Genomic DNA, 26,085 nt, shown 5'->3' with positions numbered 1-26,085 from the left:
CCCGTACCCGCTGATCCTCTCCCTTCCCACACTCCCACAGCCCAAAGATAACGTAATTAGTTACTCACACTATTTCTCCAGGAATTGGCTTCACATTCCTGTGCTCTCATTCACTCTTGGGGCTTGAACTTTCCAGTTAAGAGGTGGTTCTCATCCCTTCATGCCTATTTCCATCCTTCCTCATGTTCCTACATTCCTCATCTCATTTTCCTCCAACCAGAGCCACTGTCCAAGAACCAAATGCCCCAATCCTCTATGATCTGATCCCTCCCCTCCTTGAAAAACTCTTCTCCTCCCCTCCTCACAGAGACCCCAGGCCCCTCTGACATCTCTCCCCACATGAAACTAACCCATAACCTTGAGAGAACAGAGTGAAGTGAGGATAAACCCAAGAACACAAGGCTTCCTCCATTCCCATATAGGACTAATAAGGTCACTAAGGTCACACACATCTGAGCATTACAAAACCACAGGCCTCAGATGGTGGCAGCTAAGCTCTGGCCAGAGATGACCCAGGACAGGATGTCTGTGTGAGGCAATGACCCTCCCGCCACCAAATGGGGCGTAAAGTGATGCATGTGTCATGGGGATCACACATTTAAGCTATATGATTATGGCATAATGGTCCAATTTTTACAATAACAACCTGTACTGGAATAGATAGTGCTTTATTGTTTACATGTTCTCATTTAATCCTTGCAGCAACCCTGAGGTAGGTATTATTATCCCCACTTTACAGAGGAGTAAAGCACGGTTCCTAGCTTAGACTACTGGCCAAAGATCACACGCGTATTCGGGCAAAGCCCCTGATCATTCCACATCCAAGGGGACTCTTGAGTAGTTCACAGGCTGCTGCCAAGGAAAGTAGAGCTGAAAACTTCAACTGGGTAGGGCTGGATCATTCATTGGAACTCAAGGGAGTCCCTCACCACGGACAAACGAGGCACATTCACAGGCCAAGACTGGAACTGAGCAGGAGAAGCTAAAGCATCTGCAAGTTGTGAAGCAGGAAGAAGTGTCTAAGTTTGGTGAGAGTTGACAGTGTCTCCAGATATACACAGAGCACAGCTTCCCGGGACTGGAAAGATGAGACCGCATCCAGCCGCTGCAAGCCCAGGGGTTGGCCACAGGGCAGTGGGAGGGTAGGCAGAGCTGCTGCTGCTGTGGTCCCTTGCGGCAGTGGTCCTTTAACTCTAGTAAGGCCTTGAGAATCTGATGAAAGCCATAAACCCTCCCCCCAGAAAAACACAGACACACACATACAGACAACACTTTGCATACAATTTCAGGGAGTCCTTGGACCCCCCAGTGGAGAACTCCTGCTTTAGGGCAATGGTGTCAACCTGAGTAAGGTCACTAATACACATCTATTTTTATGCTGCGTGTATTTCCTGTAACTGTTCCCCTTTTGCCGTCCCCTAATATTTAGAATGTTGTGAAGTTTATTTTCAATGGTAGCCAAGGAAAGAGGGTCCAGCCTACACTCCAGCCAAAGAAAGAACAGCTGTGCATGGCAGTGGTGGCAGCCAGGAGGCAAAAACAAAAAAAGATTGGGTCACATGTACCACTGCCCTTCCCATCTAGAAGGTCACTTCGGGAGTTTTTCTCTCCTGGAGAGAAGGGTTGTGGGAGGTGATGGGGAGGTGCAGTGGTTTGTTTCCTTTTAGAAAGAAAAGCCATTCTTTCACTGGCTACAGGGTCTGAAATTCTACAGGCAATGCCCCCATCCCAACGTTCCCCTCTTTATCCCCCATGAACATACCTGAGCACTGACCCAGTTATTCATGCACATTTGGCCAGGTCTCCTGAACACTCATATATACACATGCTCTTTCATGGAAGAAGGAAAACTGGGATGGAGGGAGATCTCAGGGCAGAGATTCCATGTTGCAACATGGGGATCATGCACTCCCCACAGAGAATCAGATAAACTGGGAAAATCAGCAAAACCACCCAAGGACTCAACGCACATTAGCCCCCAACCACCTCCACAACTCCCCCTTCTGGCCAGGGCCCAACCAGAAGGCAAAGCCACAGCTGTGTCCTGTGCCCCATCCCCACACTACTGGGCCCAAGAGAGTGGACCAGGGCTGAAGGGGTCAGAGGGCCGGGGTGGGAAAAGTCCTGATTCACTGAAGAGAGAAGTTCTCGTATCTCAAGGGAATCAGGCCTCAGACAAAGCCCTGGCCCAGAACCCATCCAGGCCCCGAGAGGGCAGACACTGAAGTCAAGTGATCACTCAAAGGCCAGAGAGAACTCAGAAGCCATGACGGTCTTCTAGGCCCCAGCGTCTCAATGGTCATTCTATTCCAGTGGTCACTCATGCACTAGTGGTCACGCCCAGCCCTAGATGGATGTTTCATCACACGTGGCCAGAGGAGCCCCAGTTAGCCGAATGTGGGCTGGGCTCGGGCAAGGATCAAGCAGGAAGGGTGGAGGGAAGCCACCAAAGCCACTGCCCCTCTTGGCTAGGGCCAGCGGGAGCCGCTCATCTTCCGGAGAGGGCGAGGGAGGATCCTGGCTATAGCTTGTAGTCCCAGATGGCGGGGCCCCCAGGTCCAAGCCCACCTTGTCTCTAGCCAGAAGTTCCCTCTGACGCCGTCGCTGTTGACGCCGACCAATCAGGAGGAGAGTCAGAGATGCTGCAAGAACCCCCAGGAAGAAGCCAGCCAGTCCAGCCCCCACTGTGTGGGCCCGGCTGGGGGTCCCCCGCTGGCTGCTCCATACGAGGCTGTAAGCAGCTACCACGCGGGCTGCCCCACCCTCCTGACATTCACAGGCATAAGCACCCATGGCCCCTGGGGTTACCACCACGTCTAGGCCATCCCGCCGGGGGGTAAGTGCAGTCACTCCGCTGGGCTGGTGCCACACACAGGATGCCCAGGCTGAGCTTGGGGAACATGGCAAGACCACATGTGCAGCTGTAGCTACAGGAACTTCAAACACTACTGGGTGTTCTGCAGCAAGACATCAAAGGTACAAAAGATAGTGAGGCTATAAGCTGGGGGTGTAATAGAGAGAAATGTGGGGCATATCAGATATGAGAGGGGGCCATAGGGGCAAAGCTAAAAGGGGATTTCAAAAGAGGGTAAGGCCCTGGGTCACTGGCTGCCATATATTCCAGGATCCAAGCTTTACAGTGGGTCCAAAATGGACAACTTTCTAGCCCCTTTCCACCCACTCCATTCACATTTCCCTAAACCAGACAGACCTCCGGGCTCTTTGGGGCACAAAGAAGAGACATCTGCTGACTCTATGTCTTGGACCAGCCTACAAAGAAAAGAAGACTTGGTAAATCCAGTGTCAACATTCCCTTCTACCCTCCTCAACACCACTGAACATCCACTCACTCATTACATCTCCCATCATCGTATAAATCACTCCTGGAATTATCAGTCAACCTGCTCTTCATCACTAAATTTCCCCCCAATACCTCTTATAGTCCTCGTGACATGAGCCATGTCCAATTCTACACATATCCTAGCAGACCATGGAGAATTAAATTTGTACTAGGTCTGCTGGAAAGATGTTTGGGATGCTTTCAAAGAAACATGGGAACCTTCCAAGAAATGGAGCTGGCTGTCCACAACCAAAAGATTTCTCTGGGAAAAATAAAATTTTAACTTCAGGGTTTTCGTGGGGATTTTTAATTGGTTTGTTTATTTGTTTGTCTGCTTTTCTGTTAAGAGAAAGAGAAAGCATCTTCTCTATAAAAGTTAATCAAAATTCTGTAAAGTCAGTGAGGTGACTTTGTTCCATCAGCTGCTCGTCTCCCTGTAGGAACTCTTTCTCTTCAACAACTATTGATATCTATTGGCCTCTAACAGATCTGTTTCAAACAATACAATCCTGGTCCTTCCAGGATTTCAGTGGACTATGTCTGACAACAGAGGGACAGCAAGACAGACTGCTCACTGAACGCCCTGGCACCACTCCCAGAGGGAGGGAGGCCAGTGAGACCCCCACTGGGCTGTCAGTGAAGACCAGGAGGACATTTACTCAGAACTCACAAAATCCTCAACCAAAGGCAGGCTCGGTTTGAGCGTGAACTCCTTCAACATGAATTGAGGCCCCTGAAATGAGCTCTAAGACTGGTATGAATACATTAAAGTGTCCTGGGTAAAAGCAAGTTTGCTTAGTCTAGCTGAGAGTGGGGAACATGGGAAGGCCATATGTGCAGCTACAGCCTCAGGAACTTCATGCTGTATGTTTTTCTTCTTTGTGTGAATTGAGGTTTGGAGGTAGAATGCATAAAAGTACCAACTTGGTAATTTCTTGTATTGCCAAGAAGTACACTGGCATATACACACACCCAACATCCCCTACACACATATATATATCTTAAGGAGACCGTGAGACTCAGGTACACAGGATACCCAAGACCAATGAAATTATTATTTTAATGGATGTTAAAACAATGAAGGTAAGAATAAAGCACTGGCTTTTGTCTTAAGATGTGTCAAAGTTCTCCCAAGAGAAACTAAAAGACCAGGTCAAATTTCTTACCCAAAAATTGATTTCCAAAGACAAGTACTTTTACTTCTAAAATATTTGTAATTTTAGGATTTAGTAATATGTACTAATATACAGTAAATTAACTGGGCTTCAAAATAGGAAATCGCAAATTCGGTTTGAAAAAATGATTTCTAAGCAATCAACTAAAAACACTTCATTGAAGGGACTCTTAAAGATTAAAAGGCTTAAGAAACGTATCAACCAATTACAACTGATGGACTTATTTGGAGCCTGACTTAAGCAAACTATTTTCAAGTATATGCAATTGGGAAAATCAGAACAGTGATTAGATATTTGATAACATTAAGAAATTGAGTTTGGTATGATAATGATAATATGGCTATGATTTTTTAAGCCCTCCTGTGTTAGAGATACACACAGAAAGATTTATGGATGAAGTGATATGATGTCTGAGATTTGCTGTAAAATAATTGGAAATGAGTGAAGGTACTGATGAAGCAAGATTGGCCAGGAGATGATGGTTGTTGAAGCTGAGTGATAAATACATAGAAATTCATTATATTACTCTTTTTAAACGTTTGAAATTTCCTATAATAATATGTTTTTAAGAAAGTCCTTATCTGGTAGCGATCCATATTGAAATATTTCAGATGAACATGATTTCAGGGATATGCTTCAATGTGACATATAATTTTAAGCTAGTTGCTGAGTGGAAAATGGATAGGCAGGTGGATAGGGAATTCTGCAGCTCAGCTAAAGACATATCTGTAGCTGTCAATAGCATTCAGTTGGTGTTGAAAAGTATGGGAATGAAATCACCTAGAGAGTGTTTGGAAGTGTAAAGAGAAGGACTGAACCCTGGGGAATATCAACATTCAGAAGCTGGATGGGAAAGGAATGAGTAAGGGAGACAGGCTGGAAAGGTCAGCAGGAAAACCAGGAGAAGGCAGTCAGAGGAGGCAAGAGGGAGGAGTCCCTCAAGGAAGGAAGGAGGGAGCACTCCTGAGAGCGCTTGTAAAATGGAAAGTGAGACGTGTATGGCCACATGGAGGTCAGCCACATGGTTCAGGCAGGTCCAGCAAAGGAGCAAGGACATGGATGAAACAGCACCAGATGGACGGACAGACGAGTTAGTAGGGACTGACTGATGGACATACAAGTAACACTAAAATAACACACACACAGCAGCATTAACAAATGAGAAACAGGTGTAGACACATGGCCCTGGGACAGCAGGCCAAAGGTCTGGGCAGCCACACTCACCCGCCATGCTCCCCAGCATGGGCCACACATGCATCTAGCCGGAAGTTCCAGGCACAGACAGGGTCTTGGGCCAGGATGCACTCTGAGCAGCTCTGAAGACGGCCACAGTTGGTTGTGTTCACTTGTGTCACCTCAGTACGGGAGCCCACCAGGAGCCAGCTCTACAGAAAGTGAGTGAGAAAAAGGAATATGCTGCATCTCTCAGACTTCAGGGTCACAAACTGGCACTGGAATCAGATGTCTCCCCACCAGATGCCCCAAACTCTACAACTCACTTGATACAATTTCATATTCTCGACTGGCTGTGGCTCTGGGAATAAGGCCAGATCCTCAAGGACACTGAGCGTGGATCCAATCCGCACAGCTCGATGGAGGTGTCCATCCTCTAGGAAGCAGGCAAGAAGCAAGGCATAATACCGTATCTATACCTGCGCTGGGACCCTGGTGCGTGTGTGTACGGGACCCTCTCCGTGAGGAGAGCATGTGTACACCGGATGGGCAATGTGCTTGACTATTAAACGTACCTGTCCCCAAGTAGAGCACATCATATTCTTTCCCTGAGAGGCCGGTCACCCTGTGGGCCACAACTCTGCGATAGGCTGTATCTGTAGTTACCAGCAGGGGGTGGCCATCGGCTGGAAACACTGGCCTGTCCATGAGTGGGTGGTCCCGGATGAAGGTGAGCACACGGTCAGGCAGGGACAGAGATGAGCCAAATTGCTGGAGTTTCATGTTATTGGTGATGCACTAGAGTAAACACAGGCTGGGTGACAAAGTTTCCCGGGGCCAGGAAGAGTCCATGATGCTTAGTTGGGCTCTTGTTCTAATGGGGCAATTCCAGTGCGGGGCGAAGGGCTGCCCCAGCCCCCTCACCTCTCCAGGTCTGGGCTGGGGCACATCATTGTCTAGGACAGGCAGTCCCCTGTTGCAGTCATGTTTCAGCTCTCTGAAGGGACCATTCAGCACTGTCCGAATGTCTTGTGGTCGAAAGGCGCAGACAGCAGAGATGGCAGCCCCCTCCCTGGAAGAGTCACAGGTTGGAGCCAGATAATTGAAGGGAACTACGGGACAGCAACTCATCCCCGGTCAAATGAGATGAACCATGAGAAATGCACAGGAGCCGGGCAACCTGCTCAAGGGAGAGCCCACCCCCTCGGGAGGAGACAGCACTGACACTATGCCAACCCATGTATCTCCCACCCCGTAACTCTCCTCCACACCAGGACCTCCTCACCACTGGGAGGAGAAGATGCCATAAAAGATGGGGGTCTCCGCTCCATGCTCAGATCGAAGAATGGCCATGTCCTGCAGGACACTGGAGGCCCGGCCATGCTCAGGCCCTGGACACAGCAGATCAGCCTTCAGAAATGTCGTCCACCTCTGCTGGAGGGTCTTCCGGCCCCCAAGGTCCCCCTGGGTGACAAGCGCATGGGCAGTTCTCTTTAGAAGATCAACATTGTAGGGAGAGTATGGAGACCAATACAAGTTTCCCCCAGACACGGACAGATGAGGAGGCAGATGCATAGAAGTGTGAGGACAGACATACAGACAGAGTGACAGCAGGGGATGACGAGCTACACGCGTGGATGAGGTCACAACGACAATGAGCGTCTAAGTTCATTGTACACGTATGAAGTCCTGTCTTACGTGCTTTACGCCCCTTTCCTTGCTTAGTGCTCAAAGCACCTCTTACAGCCAGGCATCATTAATATCCTTCTCTGTAAGGAAGCTAAAGAAACTGCCCAGTCACAGAAGCAGTAAATGGTAGAGGAGGCACTGGCACCCAGGTCCGTCTGTCATCAGTTCCTGACTTTAACCTCTACACTAGTCTACCTCCTACGGACAGTGTGTCGCAAGGGTAATTATGGGGTTAAAGTGGCTACAGCCTTTTCCCCACAAGCACCCAGAAAAGAAGCCAAGAGAGGAAACAAGGAAGCAGAGGAGAGATGCAAAGATAGAGACCCAGAGAGCGAAAGACAGAGGCCAGGCACGCAGGAGACGACAGACAGACAGCTGGGATGGGGTCTCACCGCGCACACACGGGCCACCCGCGGAACCTTAATGCGCTCGTAGGAGTCAAACGCTCGGGAAGTCTCCGTAAAGAAGAAGTAGATTTCATCATCTCCGTCTTCAATCCCCCACTCGGCTGGCCTCAGGGCCATGGCTGCGACAAAAGCTGGAGCTGGGGAGACCTGTGGCCTCAGATCCCACAGACACAGCCTGGGGCCACCCTCTTCCACCCGCCCTCTCTGTCCCCGAAGCACCCCTCCCCCTGTCCCCACCGTTAAGCCAGGATGGCAAGGTCTCTGTCCGAATCCAATCCTCAGCACGACCCACTGCCCGGGAGATAATCGGCTCCGTCCCCAGGTAGTTTTTCACAGTGGCAGCATAGAGGACCCCCCCTGCAGGGTGACAGGGAGGAGACGAGCTGTAAGAGACCCGCTGAGGGAAGCAAAAGGGGTCACAGGCAGAGCAGGGAATAAAGCAGGGGCAGGAACTCTCAGCAGCTAAGTGCCCATTAAGTGCTGGGCACTGCCAAGCACATGGCAGACCTCGCCTCACTTAAAATCACCATGGAAATAAAGTGCTCCAGGGCAGGAAGGGCCACCGGTATTAAGGGAAAAGTGCCAGAATGTTAATGTGTATGAAGGGAAAATCATGTGGAAATCATGCCTTTTGGTTGGTTGATTGTTGTTTTAGGGACTTCTCTGCCCCATAATACACTAATGATACTGGGACTCTCCGGGAAGAGGATTTGCTTTGCAGCCATGTCCCAATCTTACTTAAGTTGTCCCGCTACGGTAAATGCCTGCAGGAGTTCGCGTTCTTTCTGAACATTAGTGAGTGTACACTGCTCTGGAACAAGTCGCAGCTGTAGGGTATCCTAGCATCACTTGGAGAATTGCTCGAAATGCGGTTTGCTAAGGAGGACGAGGAGGAGCAGCTTGGCGGGCAGAGTGGGAGGGCATCACAGCAACTCCGAGGAACGCTGCCAAGGGCTCAGCCATGAGCAGGACAAAATGATTCCAGGCGGAGAAGGTCAAGGATGGCCTGGAGTTTTGTGTATCACAGGGGCTCTGGGGAGAACAGAGTGGATTCCTTCACCTCTTACTACATATGAGGCACTGAGCCGGGTGCTAAGTACAGCGCTGCCCCCAAGAACCCCCATCTGAATCTGGAAGACAAACGCGTCATCAGATACCAGGTGTGGACACACAGATGTGTGCGGGAGCACAGAGGACCCAGCCACATCTGACCGGGGGAGCAGCATCTCAGAGGTGTCATCTGAGCTGGGTCTGAAGAATGGGCAGTTGCCAGGTTAAAAGACCTCATCGAGAAAGATTAACAAGTGGGAAGAGGGGAGCCATGTTTGGGGATGTGGAGCACACCCCAAGGCTGAAGCGCCAGTGGGGTGCAGGGGCTGCCGGGCAAGCGAGCAGAGATGTGGCAGGAGGTGCCGAGATGCTCACCCAATTGTGATGAGTCTACTCTGCCAGGGCAGGGGACATGGCCTTTATCCTCCAGGTAAGGGCAAATCGGCCAAGATTTTCTTGCAGTGGAGGTGACATACCGTATTTTGCCGTGTATAATGTGTATTTTTTTGCCCAAATTTGTGAGGGAAAAAGAAGGATGTGCATTATACATGGGTAGTACTAATTCCGTATCTATATAAATGTTTTTAATTCTTTTACTTATGCTTATGAGTTAAAAGTGTAACTCTAGAAATCAATCACGATATCTGTATGAAAAATAATACCCTGGAATACGATAATTGGTTTTGTTGAACTTAAACAAACTTGCAACTATGAAGAGTTCTTGGCCTTCCATGATGTGTAAATATCGTAAATTTGTTACCGTTACATAAAATTTCTTGTACCTTGTATCCGTTTTCGTTTTGCAATTATTTGTTACATAAAATTTATTCTACTACATGTTAAAAAACAAATGCTAAAATTCCTTTATAATACAAAAAAACAGTACCTAAATGTAAACAAACAAAAACTTGAATTAAAAAATTAAAACGAAAGATCTTTTTTTCCCCTGAAAGATTGGCCCAAAAACATGAGTGCGCATTATACACAGGAGCGCATTATACACAGCAAAATATGGTAATCAGTTTTGGTTTTTAAGAAGCTAACACTAGTTAAAGGCCATTTACACCGCCCAGGCAAGGGTGGAGGGCCTGCACTAAGGCAGCGGCAAAGGGAATGGAGGGACTAGACTTGGGAGATATTTCTGACGTAGAACTCATTAACAAGATTGGAAAATTAATTACATATGAGATGTAAAAAAATGGAGTAAAATATGTCGCTGTTTTCAGCTTGTAAGATGGATGATAATAGACAGTAATATTATGAACCAAGCCATTAAATGATAGGAGAAGGCCCACAAAGGGGTTGGCTGGAGAGGAAGTGAGCTCAGTTGTTGGACTGCTGAGGTTGAATTGCCCTCAGGACATCTGGTAGGTGATACTGGCAGGCAATCAAACAGAAGGGGCTGGGCAGCAGGGTCAAGACGGGCAACCTGGGGGTCATGCTTAAGTCCTGACATGAACCTAACAGCCAGGGAGAAAGGAAAAGAGAAAAGAGAGCTCCAGGACACCACCATTTAAGGGGAGAAGCTACTGAAGGCAACTCAGAAGATCAAGTCAGAGAGGCTGGAGAAGCAAGAAAGGCTAGTGTGCCAGGAGCCAGTGCACAGAAAGCCCAGCAAGAGCCATGGGGGCTCGCACCCACAAGGGAAGAACAGGGAGAAGGGCCGCTATGAGGGAAGCACAGTCCTGCTGGGGCCACAGATGCCCCAGGGAAGCTGCGTGCCTCAGGCACTGGAAAGATAACCACTATTTTTAAAACATGCTATGCAGTGCACATAAGAGTTAGGAGCCCTCTGAGAGCAACAGGAGAGGGTTAGAAACCTTGTGGAGTGGGGAGGGGAGATTGTGAAAAGAATCCAAGCTTTTTAGAGCCAGGATTTGAACATTGAATACTTCCTGGTAGTATGATCTTGGGCAAATTAACCTTGCTAAGCCTCAGGTTCCTCAAACATAGAATGGGAATAAAAAATACCACCATACACTCAGAGCAGCGCTGAGGCTTACATGAGATAGACACAAAGCCCCGCAGAGCCTGGCGCACGGCTGCTACTCAATACATGTTGGTTACAACTCCTTATGAAACCTCAAGTGGCCATATGCTTGAATTGCTGTCAGAGGTGGAGGGGGACTATAAAATGGCATCCATTTCCTTCCAGAGTATTTCAGGAGGGAGAAAAGTAGGTTTGGGGCACAGGTCCTGGCAGCCAACAGAACAGCAAAGAAGCCAATCCTCTGTACTTTCAAAGGGGAAAAAAAGTTGATAAAGAAGGCAGAGTTAGGATGAAAACATTTCCTAAGAGCATTGCCTGCAAAACATTCTAACACCAAAACCCTGGCAGACAGAAGCTGTGTGATGGGTACCCTGAGAATGGAGGGAGATGTGGTCAGGAGACAGTTATGAACATTTTGGGAACATGACTTGTTGTATGTGTAAGGCAGGAGACAATCATAAATATTCTGCAAACAGTAAAGGACCTCAGATAACCATGCAAGGACCCAAAACTTTCTAAGGGATCAACAGAGGCACTCAGCAACGCTGGAGAGGACACTCAGGGTGGAAGAGCAGCGGGGCAGCGAGGGACAGCTGGTGGGCTCAGACCCTGTGGGAGGAAGGAGCAGGGTTCCCTGTGTTGCAGGAGCACTGAGGGGCTTGTGTCTCTCTCTCTCTCTCACACACACACACACACACACACACACACACACGCACGCACACTGAACAGCAGCCATCAGTCCATGAGGGCAGGAATCTGTAAGAGGACACAGGATCACCACATGTCCTATATTCTCCAGGGTAGTCTCAATTCCAAGGAGTCTGGTACACAGTCTATACAGTAAAATATCCCTGTATGTGCAGTTGTTTGGCGGATTATGACTTAATAGATCGAGTCAGTAAACATCAAAACACACCTTTGCTATGGGCAGAAGATGATGTACGCAAGAGAAAGATGCCCACTTTTTGTATCCATTGCTTTTTGTGGTTAGCATCTTTTCATTTTATAATCCAAAAAATTAAGATATTTTCATTTTGGAAATAGATAAAACAAAATTTAAAAAGATTGAAAGCTGAAAAAGTGGAAGTAGATCTCTACTTGCCCAGATGTAAAGCTTGTAAACACAAGCCTTCAGATTTGTTAGAACCCAACACTGACAGATTAGGGTAGTGTCATGACAGTGAATATTTCACTACTCTAGGGGGTTCAAATTTTCACTCTGGTATCAAAATGCTCGCCTTTAAAGAAGGTTTATAATAGGAATTAGCATTCTTTAGATTTAAAAAGAGGATTTTAAACACCCCCTGGCCTTCCCTCCTCCACTCCCTTCTCTTCTCATGGTCAGAGCTTTGCGGGATAAATAGCTACTACCCTAATAGTCTCCATTTCCTTATCTAAGTATTGGGACAGTCAGATAACTTTCTTTTAAAAACAGCCTATTATTGGGACATAATTAGATGAACTCAAATGCTGGCAGCACCCAGTGTATCTGAAACATTTGCAGTGCTCCTTAGCAGATGCAGTAACCACAAGATGCAATGAGACCAAAAGGAGATGATAAAAACACAGGATGGGTTCCCAAAGAGAAAGAGCAAAAGCTCCCTCCCTCTGCTCTTCTTGATAAAAGCTCTGTTTATTACAGGATGTGATAGGTAGGACCACAATGACCAACTGCTGTCTCCAGCTTGGGTACCCGGATGGGTATACACTCAGAGGAGGGGACACTGGTGGGGGAACAGGTTTGGGGGAGGTGAGTAAAGATGATGAGCTCAGTTTGGAACATGCTGATCTTGAGATTCGGGTGGGACATCCAAGTGGAGATGTCTGGAAAGCAGTTGGATGTGTGATCTACAGCACCAGACAATGTCAGGGAGGCATCAGAATGTGGTGGAAACAGAATCCACTGAGCTGGTTAAGATCACAACCATGTAGAATGAGAAGAGGATCTTGGGTGGAAGTCTTAAGGAACCCCAACATTTAAAGGATGAGCAGAAGACAAAGACCCTACAAAGAAGACTGAGAAGGAACCACCAGTTTTCTTGGGCTAATGTGAACACTATTGTCAAAATACTCGCATTTTTCCAAATTTGAATAGTGCAAATAGAGACACGAAGATCATTTGGTTAATTTTATCTAAGTACAGTACAGATAAATGTCATATTTGAACACAAGATTTCTGAGGCTTTTCCCAAAAGAAACACAAGTACCAATAAACCCACGAAAAGTTCTTCACCCTCACTAATAGGGATGCAAATAAAAAATATATCAAATTGGACTTTGAAGAAGGTCATGTTTGTATGTTTATGAAATATATTACTTGGGACTGACAAGAGGGCCATGAAACAGGCCCTCTTATCGCAGCTGATGGGAATAACTGGAGAAAAATTTAGAGAAATCCATTAAGCACCATAAAAATCTTTACACCTGTTGGCCTAGCAAGCCTCCTTTTTGGATTGACTCATATGCAATTAATTACATTTATGTAAAGGATTTATGGAAAAGATTTTTTCTGCAGCATTATTCATAAAAGCAATAATTTATTTTAAAATTTGAACGTATAATTATATGGGAATAATTATGCTATATTTATAGATGGAAGAGTATGTAATCACTAAACATCATGTTTTGAATAATTAAACAATTTCTATGATGAGAAAATGGTTAGTATACAGTACTAAGTATGCATAATAATTCCAATTTATTATAAATTCACACAGACAGACACAGTAGAAGAAAATACTCTAAAAAATAATAGTAGTTATCTGGTGATATTGACTTACAAATAAACTTCACTTTTTTCTTTATACATTTCTATATTTTCACAATTTTCTACAATGCACATTGTAATTTTTATAATTTAAAATATATTTTATTATATTCTATTAATAAGTATTATGTCCTAATAATATTTTCATTACTGAAAGCTCTCTTTATTTCAAAATATCTCTATTATCCTTAAGGACATTTTTATAGCTCCTAATTGGGAGTTTTGGTTTTAGTTCTTCCTAATGTTGACACTGTTTTCTATACTGCTACTTTCAAAACCGAGGTCAGCAGGGCATAATGGATCCACATTGAAAGCTCCAACTAAATACTGGCACTTATGTCAGACCAAGAAAAAAATTTAAATTCTAGCCCTATAAAGTAAGAATTTGAGAGGAAATTTTAAAATATTGGTATTGACTGTGATTTGGATCTGAGACGGAAAGAGACATGGAGGTTCTATGTTAACTTGTGTAAAGCTAGCCATTCTACACTGTTAGAAAGTGATTTCTGATCACTTCTAACAATTATCAGCTGAAAGCCAACACTGAATTTCATCATCTGAAAAAACAAACAACAACAAAACTTGAAATCTTTTTGAAAATGTTCTTCCTTTTTGAAAATTTTCTTTGTCATACAATGATCTTATTTATGAAATGTGTGTCCTTAAACCACATGTTAATACAAATCCACTTGCTGACTGCAACACAAATTACATGCAGAAGATTAAATGTACTTAGAGTTTACTGCTTGAAACAAAGAAAGCATGTTAACTGATTATCCTAGATTGTTGCAATTGAGAAGTCCTTTTGTTGATAAACAATTATGTAGAATCAAAAGACATTCACAACCACTGTCTTTCTTAATGATCCCAATGACTGCCTCAGAGTTTTGCCAAACATGCTTGATAAAAACCCAAGGAAAAGAAACTATTGACTAAACTGTTTTATTCAAACATGTATGGGAATAATAAACAAGGTCTCATCAATTTCAACTATAGATGAATGATAAAAATGACAACCCAAATATTGTATTTACTAGATATATACTTATGTTCATTTTCAAAATTTTTATGTTATTTTATTACTTTTCAGAAAAGGTAAGTCATTAATTATCTGACGAAAAGTGATTTAATTTAGATAGCTTTTAAAACTTTTTCTATAAAGTCATGCATAAGAAAAAAGTTTCATTGTTAGATCTTATATCCCAATTTTTGTTTTTCATAAAATATTGCCCAAAAGCATAATTGATAAAAATTAATTTTATGACAAAGTTCACAGCAAAGAAAGAAAAAACAGTATGATAAATGATGCTGAGTCAACTGATGAACTAGTTGGGAAAAATTAATTTAGATCCCCATCTCATGACATTCATCAAAATAAATTCCAAATAGATCAAAATGTTAAATGTTTAGAAAAAAAATTTTTTTTTTTCTTTTCAAGGAAGAAAAAATTTTTAAGAAAAAAATTTTTATTCTGCTCTCTAACTGAAGAAGGACTTAGCTTTAAAAATATAATTACGAAGGGACAGATATAGATTGGAACACTAATTGGCCCAAGAAAGTGAGCAAAGGATTTACCAAAGAAGAAATAAAAATAGCACTAAAACACGAAAAATGTTCAACTCATTAATATTCAAAGAAATACAAATTAAAACAAGCCTCAAAGATTTTTTTAAATGATGACAATACATCTGGTAAAATTTATATGAGAAAAAAATACTCATTCATTGCTGATTTAGGGTGTAAGTTGGTACACCCTTTCTAAAAACCCAATTAGCAACAGATAATAAGCCATAAAATGTTCACATCCTTTATGTAGTAATTCATTTCTAGGAATCTTAAGGAGACGATCTGAAATAAGGATAAAAATGCATGCACAAAAATGTTCATTACAGTATTATGGATACTAGCAAAAACTTGGAAGTAAACTAAATAAATCTGGAAATAAAATTAGTTTATATAAATGAGTTGGAATTGTTGAATTAAATTATGGTATGCTTGCTCACAGGATAAATAGTAAAATGATGTCATTAAAAGTTCTCGATAAAGAATTTTTAAATTATACAGAAATACCTATGATATACATGACAAAATTCAAATTATATCCATGTAGCATGATATTTAAAAGTTTTATAATAGACACACACTCATAAAATTTCTATTAACTTGCTTGTTTTACGCTTTCACGAGAAAAATGGCTGTATTCTCACTGAATTTGGAGGGTGCATGTGGAGTGGTCTAACCTAAAATACAGGCTAAGTGGCACACAAACAAGTCACTGTGTGGCTACCAAAGAATTAAGCAGTCACTGTCCGGTAAAGGTTTCGGCATAATCTGTGACAGAACCTTCAACTAACTCTTGAGCAACTGTACACACAAGCTTGCCCAAAGGAAGTAGCATAACAGCAGGAATTTATTTAATAGTCATTACTGATTCCTCTGAGCAACAAAAGACTGGCCAGCAAAATATGTGCATGTGTATATGTATGTGCACACACACACACACACACACACACACACACACACACACACTAAAAAGGCTAGAAGGAAATACCCTAAAATATTAGCAGTGGTTTTCTGAGTAGGGATATTCTAGACCTGTGCTAATATGGTAGCCACTAGACAAAGGTGACTGTTTACATTTCAATTTAAATCAAATAAAATTTAAAATTCTTTCCTTCACTCACACTAGTCACATCTCAAGGTCTCAATAGCCACATGTAGCTAGTGGCTACCGTGTTGGACCGCACAGGTATAGCACTTCTCCATCACACAAAGTTCTTTTGGACTGTGCAGTTCTAGAAGAGGTCATATGTTCTTTATACTTTTTCAAATTTATTACAATATGCATTGTAGTATATTCCTCTTATAAACAGAAAAAAAAAATAAGAAAATAAAATGAGGTCAACAGAGGAAACACTCACACTAGAAGTACAGAGAACACATTCTCTAGTGAGAACCCAGGGAAATAATACTCTGGAGAAAAGCAAAAGGACACAGGCGCTCTGGGAATAATAGGAAAGGCTAGAAAGAGACATGGGAATAATAGACATTCCTAGGAGAGGAAAGAAAAGACACAGAAATTCCAACAGCAGGGGTAGGGAAGGAAGCAATTATAGCAAGAAGTCACAGGTTCTTATCTCTCCCACTCACCAGCCATTACAGCTGCTGACCGCTGAGCTGGCTCAAAAGGACATTTCCCCCGGCCACTCTCAATTCTTTCAACCTGCTGGAAACTGGACACAGCCTACAGACCAGAAGGGGGCAATGGGTTTAGGGGTCATGGAGAGGTTCGTGATGACAATTACAAAGCTGGTCAGATGCAGAAAAAGCCCAATTCCCATTCATCTCCCACTCCTCGGCTACCATCTCCGTAGTCCCAGGATGCTGCTCCTGATTCCCCCACCCAATCCTGCATTTCCCATCTCTGCTATCCCTCTTTTCATCAGTTTATTCCTCTTCCCTCAATTCCCCTAGTACCCAACACCCACGTGCTGTGAGGAAGGAACACCTAGGACGGCTCTAGAAGACGCTGAAAGGCAGATCTTTCCTCGGAAATGCTGCTGAACTGTAGAATTTGCTACTGGCTAGAGAACGTGCTACAGGACAAGTAGGACCAGGGATGACAGCAGGCCTCCCGAGGGCTGGAGCCTGAGGAAGAGCAAAGACAAGTACAGGCTGTCCAGGGCCAACTGAAGCCCAGGGATCTAGAGAAAAGGGCCTTCCTCCTTCTCCCATTCCAAGGACGAAAAAGAGGGGACAAGAGTCAAGGATACGTAGAAGAGGGGGAAGAGAATCTGCAAAGTCAGGGAAGACCTGAAGCTTAGGTCAGAATCTGAGAATTTGGCAAGCAAGGGCCTTCCTCACCCAGGGACTCTAGAAAGCCTGACCTGAGAGGGGCCGCAAGGTATAAGGGTTCCACCAGAGCCAGCCAGAAGCTACCTTAGCTAAGCATCAAGCACTAAGAGAGGCTTCAAGATAACATCTAAAAATGGAAATCAGGGGTGATTTCAACCTAAGACTGAGCAGGACATTAATTATGGCTGGTTAGGACTCAAAGTTATGGCATGGAAGAGCCAGGCATGATATTTCTAGCTCACAAACTGGGAGGACATATGGTGTGGCTGGAGCCTAGTAACTTGGAAGGTAGTTCGAGTAACAACGTAGATGAGAATCAGTACACTACTGGCCTATTCTGACTGCTCAGCTATTTGCTATACTTGGCAAACAAGGTTTTATTTTACTGAGAGAGCCTTGAAAAAGGTCTGTAAAGTCAGATGTGATCTGCGGCCTCCCAAAAGGGAATACCAGGTCAAGAGTCTTCTGGAATGAAGGGCCCCAAAGAGGCACAAGCACCTTCCCTGTGTGGCAGTGGGAACGTCTAACCTGAGGAGAAAGATGGCAGTGCAGTGAGAGCGTACCAAGATGTCTGGACACTTTGGAGATGGGGCTAATACCTGCTCTGCTGTGGCCCCCTTGCCTCTCACCTAAACTATGGTAGTAACCTCCTTTCCGCCTCACTGCCTAGCCTCACCCCCAATTTACTTACATACCCACCCCAAAATACTATGCCTAGACCATCTGTCAGTGACTTGATAAATCTTTGAACAAGAGAATGACAAAACGGCCCACTATGGCCTGGAGTGTAAACTCTTCAGTGCAAATTACTTACCATATTTTGCTACGTATAATGCACTCCTGTGTATAATGTGCACCCACATTTTTGGCCCAAACTTTCAGGGAAACGGAATTAATACTACCCATGTATAACACGCATCTTTATTTTTCCCCTTACAAATTTGGGCCAAAAAAGTGCACATTACACACGGCAAAATACAGTATTTTCTAATACTTCCTAAAAAGAATTCTTCTACCCAAACCTGGATCACCTGTTATTCCTAGAAAACGATGTTTGCCCATAACTATGCCTGAAACTGTTCCCTTTTATTTCACCAAGAACTGAAAGCGTAAGCCTTTGCTCTGTTCTCATTCTCTTTAGTCTTCATGTACCTTTTGCTACTTTTGACTCACTCCCCGCCTTTAAATATTTTATTTCTTGACTCTCTTGAAACTGCACCCTCCTGGAGTCCATCCTCCTATCTGGTATTTCTCTATCTCCTTTTGTTTCTCATCTTCTTCCTCACTCCTGTGAATCCTAAAAATCTGTCCTTAGTCCTTTTCACATATACTTCAAAGATCTCGTTCATTCTTACACTTCCAGCCAGACCTTCTATTCAAATCATTCCCCAAACTCTCCAACTCCGAGATCTTCCAACTCTAGCCCATGTTTGCACTTGATTTCCTCACGGAGATGGCCTATCAGCCCCTTAAAACTCAACATATCAAAACTAGTCCTCTCCCAGTTTCCCCAAATGGCATCATGATGTTATCTAGGCTTACGGCCTTTGAGCAACCGAGCCTCCTATTAACTAGACAGGTCTTGATTACTGTACGGTCAAAGTGCCATTTAATAGGCCACACTACTACCTTCTCCCTCTGAACGTTGAGGTACTTCATTGTGTCTGTATCAATTGACACATTAGCTGTGCTCAACATTGGTTATAGTGAAGGCAAGTCCCTCAGGCTGAAAGCAGACCTAGGTAGGAAGGCTCTCACTGAGCTGTGGGATTGGAATCTGTCCTTCAGTCTTGGCCAAGGACCTTTCCCAAGTGGTTGGGGGGGGGGGGAAAAAGATGGCCCCTGTTACAGGAAACAGGTCAAACGTCACAAGAAATTGAAGCTAGGTCAGGTCTTCTAGGCTGCAGGCTGGACTTGAGGGTCAGGGTAGTGGAGCAGAGCCAGACAAACCTGGGTGTGAATCTTGGCGCTGCCCCCGCTAGTTTTTTAACGTTAGACGTGGTGCTTAACTTTCCTGAACTTTCATTTCATTGCCTGTAAAATGGAAATAAATAACACCTAAATATCATGATGTATTGATGAGAATTAAACTCAATCATGACTGCAAAGTACCTAGCACCAAGCCTGGGACACAGCAGATACTCAGTTGAATGTGAAGTCTTGTTGTCATTGTAAGTCTAAAATTTTCTCTTAACTGCTGGAGTTCCCTCAACAAAACAAACTAAAATATTTTCCTCCAATATCTGATGAGCTATCACTGAAGGGAAGCACTCAGCATTGTTGGAACTGGTAGGTAGGGCCTGGGCTTGAACTTCCTTTTGCAAGAACCTTCACTTCTCTGAGCCATCACGTCTGAACAAGTTGTTGTGCCTGAAGCAGCTCAAAGCTCTCAGTCAAAGCTCTCAGGTAATAGTTATGCATGACCTCAAAGTCATCAGTCTGGGTCATGAGAGGTTCAGCACTAAGGATAAGGCAAGAACTCATTCAAGTAGATGGGGGTTGCCAGGTAGCAGGACAAGACCAGCAGGTCAAGGCAGAAGAAAGTATTCAGGAAGCCTAGGGGTCACTCTCAGTATGTGACTTGCAGGGTTAACACAGCTAACCTTTCTGTGCCCTATAATCTCCTACAAACAAGCCCTGACAAAGGACAGCCCTTCATTTCATGAGCCTACTGGATGGGAGGGTTCAGAAAAAGAGCTGAAAGTCATGGGAGTGCAGAACAAAGACCCCCCAGCTTCACTCTTGGTTGCTGATGTCCATTGAGAGTGGACAAGGGTCCAAGTGATACCAATCCTGACAGTTATGCCCAGAATGTTCTCTGTCTGGATACCTCACAACCACTAGGGTCCCCCCACAGAGAGCCAAGGAAGAAGAGAAGGCCCTGGGACACTAACTTGGAGTGACTAGATTGTCTATAAGCCATGCCTCTGATATTCATACCCATGGGCTCCCTGAGGCTAAAACAGGACAAATATGGCAATGACAGTTCTGCCGCTACTTTCTGAGCTTTGTGAGAACTGATGGGAAATCAGTTCCTCAATATTACCTGATAGAATATAGAGATTTTCAATACCACCCTGAACTGGGAAACCTTCCCAGGATGAGAGAGCTATATACACCCAGTAGGGAGTCTATCACCCTATGAAAAGGATTCAACATAAGCCCAACTAAGCCCAAGGGCAGCCCAGAGGCTGCATATACAATTACAGCATTCTAAGCCAGAGATATGAGGATGGTCTTTTGCAAAGCGAGGTTTGGAGGTACACACTGACTAGATCCAGATAGCAAGGATTACTGCAGATTGCAGAAGTGTCAAGTCAAGAGCTACAGTTAAAGATCAGGGTCAGGAAAAGGAGTCACTGCACTCCCTCTTCTTGCTCCAGGGAGCAGAAAGGGAAACCACTGGATACGAAAGACGAAGGACGCAAGGCTTCCGACTCAGCCCGGGGCCTTGTCACAAATGTGTGCTGCCAGGACCAGTGACTGACTACTGGATAACTGATGGGAAAAGCTGAGGGTTCAAACACATTAAGACCTTTCCTGGGATGTCACCAGTCCTGGGGACTTTTGTCGCTATGACTAGCCTAGATGTGATTAGAGCTATGTATGTCCGAAGCCTGCTTGGGCGTGAGGGTGGAGATGCCCAGGGCTTCAGCAGCAATGAACAAGACCTAGAAGGAAATATGGTTGACAGAGTGCCCATCTTGAAGGCCAGATCCAGAGGATGGGGCCACCAGATACCACATGAGTGGGCAGCGACCTCAGAAGCTCATAAGAGCAGAGGGTCACAGCCCACATAGAATGAAGCTGGCAGTGGATGGGAGAAGGTGATAAGAGTCACATGCCATGGAGGAAGAAATGGGCATGGACTGTGCTGATTAAGAAATGGACCCAGGCTACCTGGACAAAGCATACACAGGACAAGGGAAACATGAGTTACTGGTCTCTGAAGTGTCTCCTGGATTTCTCCTCTCCCCAGCCCAACTAGCATCCCTAACTTCCTTCACCATCCACTACGTCTCTACACTTCATATAGCTCACCTTCTACAGACACCCTCCCTCCCCACCCTTCCGTACCCTCCTCCTTCAGGGGCAGAGGCTCCCCGGTGTGAGGACATCCCTCACCCCCAATGCATAGCATGCACAAGGGTTGCCTTAAGCATGCCCCTCATCATGGTCACTCACAGAACACCCTCCCCATCCTCCCATCCCTGTCACTCACAATAACCCCGCACTTCGGATCAAAAGCGAAGGTGCCACAAGTGAGGAGGTGAGAGGCATTGGCAATGGCGAGAATCTGGACAAAATTGTGACATTCGTCCTGGGGGTCAGAGATGGTTAGAAAGAATCAGAAGCAGCAGGTACAAGGAAAGGTAGGGTCGTGTCGGCCAGTTAGATGCAGCTCTGGGATCAGAGATGATGGGTAATGATACAGTGTTAGAATCCCTGCCTGGGTCCACTGGGATGGCAGCATGGCAGGGACTGCCAGACAGTCAGGGCTGGGCCAAGGTTTCAGTTGGCACACAGAACAGGGCCCGGATTTACACCTACCTCCTTCTTGCCTTTCTTCCTACAGTTCTGTCTGTGGGCCTCAGGGACCATCCAGTCAATCTGAGAAAGAAAGAGTGACCGTTGCCCCAGATTCTCCCCCCAACTCCTCCCAAGTCAGTGAGTAACACAGTTCCACAGCCTCTGAAGTTCCCATCAATTTGGGAACTTCAGAGACACCCCCACCCCCAGAGCACTGTTTTTCAAACTAGAGGTCTCCACCGAATAATGAGTAATGAAATCAACTGTGAAATCACGACCTTAGAATAATATCAGAATTAGAGTTTCCAGGCGGGAATTCCCATCCGTTCTCAGGAATTTTTCTTGCTTTCCCGTTCCTGAATCCTGAGAAAAGTTGGTCGGGAAATCAGCTCCTTGAACCCAGTAATACCCACAATAGGAAATAAATGTACTACTCACAATGTATCTCAGACATTTTTCCTGTTTATCGCTAAGGTTTCCGGGTGGGAATTCCTGCCCGTTCTCAGGAATTTTTTTTCACGTTTCCGTTCCGGAATCCCAAGAAAAGTTGGTCGGGAAATCGGGAAAATCGGCTCCTTGAACCCAAGTGGTTGGTAGTATCAGCCATCACTTTGTGGAAATGATTCATCGTGGAAAACAGAAAACAGTTTATATCTCAGGATTTGAGAACGGGAAAGCACAAAAAACTCCTGAGAATGGGCGGGAATTCCCACCTGGAAACCCTAATCAGAATGTTATCACATATAGGAGAGTTGATATTATTTCAAGAAAGTTTTCTTTCAGTACACACTTTGTGTACCGGGTCATATATTTCTTACAAAGGGGTGGTCAAAAAAGTTTGAAAGCTATTGTCCTAGAGCAAGGGTGTCAAAACTGCGGCCCACAGGCCAACTGTGTCCGCAATCCATTGTTAATTGGCCCGCAGCAAATTCCAAAAATATATTTAGTTTACTTAAATAAACCAGGTGAGGCAATACGTACTTCACCTCGAGTGAGTAGCCCAGCTGTTTGTGTATTTTACCACATATGGCCCTTGGTAAAAAACGTTGAAAAAAGTTGACACCCCTGTCCTAGAGTAATGTGATTCTAATGATTCCTCTGCCCAGTGTCACCTGACACCTGGTCACTGTGGCCTCCTCCCATCACCATGAACCTCCCTCATAGTCTCTGCTGTCACCATGACCCCCCCCCATTACCCTCAACTGAGACAATGAAGTTGATGATCTCCCCTTATGCATTTTCACCAACACTCCTCCTCCTACCACAATACCCCCCTATAGATCCCATAAAACCATGGATCTAATCACATGCTCTGGGGTCTGGGGTCCTCCCCACTCTCATCTCTCACCCTGCGCGGTCTCTCCCCTGAGAAGGGCAGGTATAAAGCGAAGATGGTGTCGCGGGCACCGACATAAAGTGTATGGGAAGCAGGATCCACAAGGAGAACAGAGTAATTGTATGTCTGAGGGACGGTGAACCGAGTGAGGTAAGAGTCAGCCTCTGGCGGGAAGAGAAAGTGAGAGGGAAGAATGATATCAGCCATTGCTTCATAAGGACTGGATCCACAAGGGCAAAGCCAAAGGGGCCAATTTTTGTTTTCTTCCAAGTACCATATATTTAGCAGCCATCAGGGGGGAAAAACAGAGCTTGACAGGCCATCTAATTTTTCCAGAGATAGATAACTGATGAGACCAGAATATTTAGCACACAATCCAGTCAAGTATGCTTTTTTTCTATAAAAATAGAACACTTTATAAAAATAACAGCACAAATATTAAGTCTGTAATTCCTATTGATAGAAACATGACATAACTTGAAAATACCTATAGAAGGTACAAGTAAACTCTAAATTTCCTTTTTTTAAAAAATCACTACTTAATAGTAACTTCTTTTTACGTAGAAGGGAAATGCTTCACTTTTTTCACTAACACATTAGGAAACTATCTCCTTTCTCTCCCACCACCCTTGACCTCCACCCACCCCTATTCTACCCAAAGAGGTAGAGAGTATAGTGCCCCAAAGAAGGCAAGAGTATATGCTTTGGAAATGGATCAGGCCAAGTTTTAATCTGGCTCTTTCACTTACCAGCTGTATGATCTTGAGTAAATTATTTGCCCTCTCTGAGCATCACTTTCCTCATCTGTAAATACCACCATTCATGGTTGTTGACAGAATTAAATGAGGTAACATATGTAGAAGCATCTGACACATACTACATGTTTCAGAAATGGTTCCTTCCTTCCTTAGGTACGAGTTCTGTTTTGGCCAAATCTAAACCTCATCTCAGCGCTCAAAACTCTTATCTATTGAAAGATTATAACAAATAAGTTAACGTGGATTTACCTTCTTAGCTCAACCTCTGGCTCTGGGGACCCTATCCCTGCACCAATTCACCAATACAGCTCTGATCCACCTGCTTCATCTGCTCAACTACCCTCACAACTGACGGATGGCCAGGAGTCATTCATTCTAAGATGTGCTGATGTATGGAGCCCCACCCATCCTCCAACACCCATATTCATGACTGTGCTATACCCCCACTTACTCTCATGCTTGGAATAAACCCTGCCTGGTTCACCCAACCTCCTTTGTATCCCCAGCTCTGCTTCACCTTGCCATCTAGACCTCTCTGGATTCCTGGACATCAACAGAGCCTGTCAATCTCAACTCTATGTCATGGCTATTGCTTCAGCACAAACTGAAAGCCCAGGCTCTGACTCCAACTTTAATTGTCTTCTGGATTCAAAACATCCCTATATGTCATATAAATTACTATCACCCAGTTGTGAGTTTTGCCAACAGGTTGTATTCTCAGCTTCACTGGTTCTGTCTGCCATAGATGCTAACACTCCATGCTCACTGAGGGGGGAAAAACAAGACCCATGCCCACCTCAGCAGAGAACCTTTAAAATGTGAATCCCTCCAATGACCACTTTTAATCTTGTGGCATCCCTGGTTTCTTCCACATCTTTTGAAAGAATCGTATCTCCCCCTCCTCATTTTTTTCCTTCTGAAGACTTTAAAAATAATTTAAACAGAATTTTAAATCAACCCATTGCATGGTTTCCCAACATTCATATAGGGAGTGGGTAGAGGGCACAGGCAACGTTGAGGAAGTTAGGGTTACGGTGGCTTGGAGAATGGGAGAATGGGAGTTGGTGTCAGAGATGTGAAAGGACTGGAAATTGAGGGAGGGAGATCAGGGCTGTGAGTGGGGCAAAAGGCTTGGAGGAAGGTAGAACTGATGACATGGGAAGGAGAAGCGGGCAGAAGGAAATGCTGAGCTGGTAACCAGAAGGATGGGTGGTTAGAGTACAATGAAAGGCCTCTGAGTTTGGAAGCAGGATGGATGTCAAACTGTGTGACCAACACCGGTGCATGTGTGGTAAGAGGGGAATAAGGAAGAGCGAACTTGGAAATGAACGGCCTCGGGCAACCCGCATCCCCTCCCTGGGCCTCAGTGTCCGCGTCTGCACGAGGGGCTTCTCTCCCGCGGTTCTGCGACTAAGGGGGCCTCCTGGGTGTGTCTTGGGAGCCTGAGGCGCGAGTCCCCAGCCCGGGATGCAGTGGAGCAGCACCGCTTGGGCGTCCGGCCGGGGTCCGGGAAGGGCGTGGGAGGCAAGGGATGCGGTACGCCGAGCTGAGGAGCCCCGGGTGTGGCCACCCCGGTCCGGAGGGCAGGTGGGTGCGGTCACCTGAGGGAGAGGCCTGGGCACGAAGCGAAGAGACGGGGGTGAGGGCGCCCGCGCCTTACCGGTGATGGGAAGCGAGGTCCTGGGCACCGAGCGGGGAACGCGGCCGGACACGGGGCCGCTCAGCACGGTCAGCAGCAGCAGCAGCGGCAGCAGCAGCAGCAGGAAAACCGAGGCCAGAGGCGGCCCGGGGCCCGGGAGGGGCCGCGCGGCAGAGGCTGGCATCTTTGGCTCCGCCTGGCCGCCGGGTGGGGCGCACCCTGCTGCTTCAGCTTAGGACCACGGCGCTGCGGGCCACGACCCCACTCGTTTCTCCTCGGTGGGGATCTGCCTGCGGCTGGCAGACGAAACGCAAGTCGGCTCCGCCCCTTCAAGAGGGGACCAATGGCCGTGCTGATATCCTCCTCCAGCCAATCG

The 26,085-nt window shown here is 45.5% G+C and overlaps 1 protein-coding gene across 4 annotated transcripts; it reads right to left on the bottom strand.

The window, feature by feature from the left end:
* Positions 1 to 649: 649 nt before the first annotated feature.
* On the bottom strand, positions 650 to 26,023 carry SEMA4F (ssemaphorin 4F). Of its 4 annotated transcripts, XM_074332227.1 has the most exons (15): positions 25,731 to 25,983; positions 23,325 to 23,476; positions 22,415 to 22,585; positions 21,998 to 22,057; positions 21,669 to 21,767; positions 16,742 to 16,835; positions 8,022 to 8,141; positions 7,770 to 7,921; positions 6,974 to 7,152; positions 6,613 to 6,760; positions 6,264 to 6,486; positions 6,015 to 6,124; positions 5,740 to 5,900; positions 3,212 to 3,270; positions 650 to 2,957 (listed from the first exon to the last, which is right to left on the bottom strand). In XM_074332227.1, exons 4-15 carry the CDS (start codon positions 22,046 to 22,048, stop codon positions 2,347 to 2,349), a joined length of 2,007 nt encoding a protein of 668 aa, XP_074188328.1. In that variant the 5' UTR covers positions 22,049 to 22,057; positions 22,415 to 22,585; positions 23,325 to 23,476; positions 25,731 to 25,983; the 3' UTR covers positions 650 to 2,346. The 4 variants fall into 4 exon arrangements, with proteins under 4 accessions (XP_074188328.1, XP_019605889.2, XP_019605891.2 ...); XM_019750330.2 differs by lacking the exon at positions 22,415 to 22,585 and having other exon boundaries at positions 25,731 to 26,023; XM_019750332.2 differs by lacking the exons at positions 22,415 to 22,585; positions 23,325 to 23,476 and having other exon boundaries at positions 25,731 to 25,997.
* Between the last annotated feature and the right edge of the window lie 62 nt (positions 26,024 to 26,085).

Source organism: Rhinolophus sinicus, linkage group LG05 (genome assembly GCF_036562045.2).
Source record: "Rhinolophus sinicus isolate RSC01 linkage group LG05, ASM3656204v1, whole genome shotgun sequence".
Classification (NCBI taxonomy): Eukaryota; Metazoa; Chordata; class Mammalia; order Chiroptera; family Rhinolophidae; genus Rhinolophus; species Rhinolophus sinicus.
The sequence above is the reverse complement of the archived record's forward strand: the minus strand, read 5'-3'. Positions and strand labels throughout refer to the sequence as shown.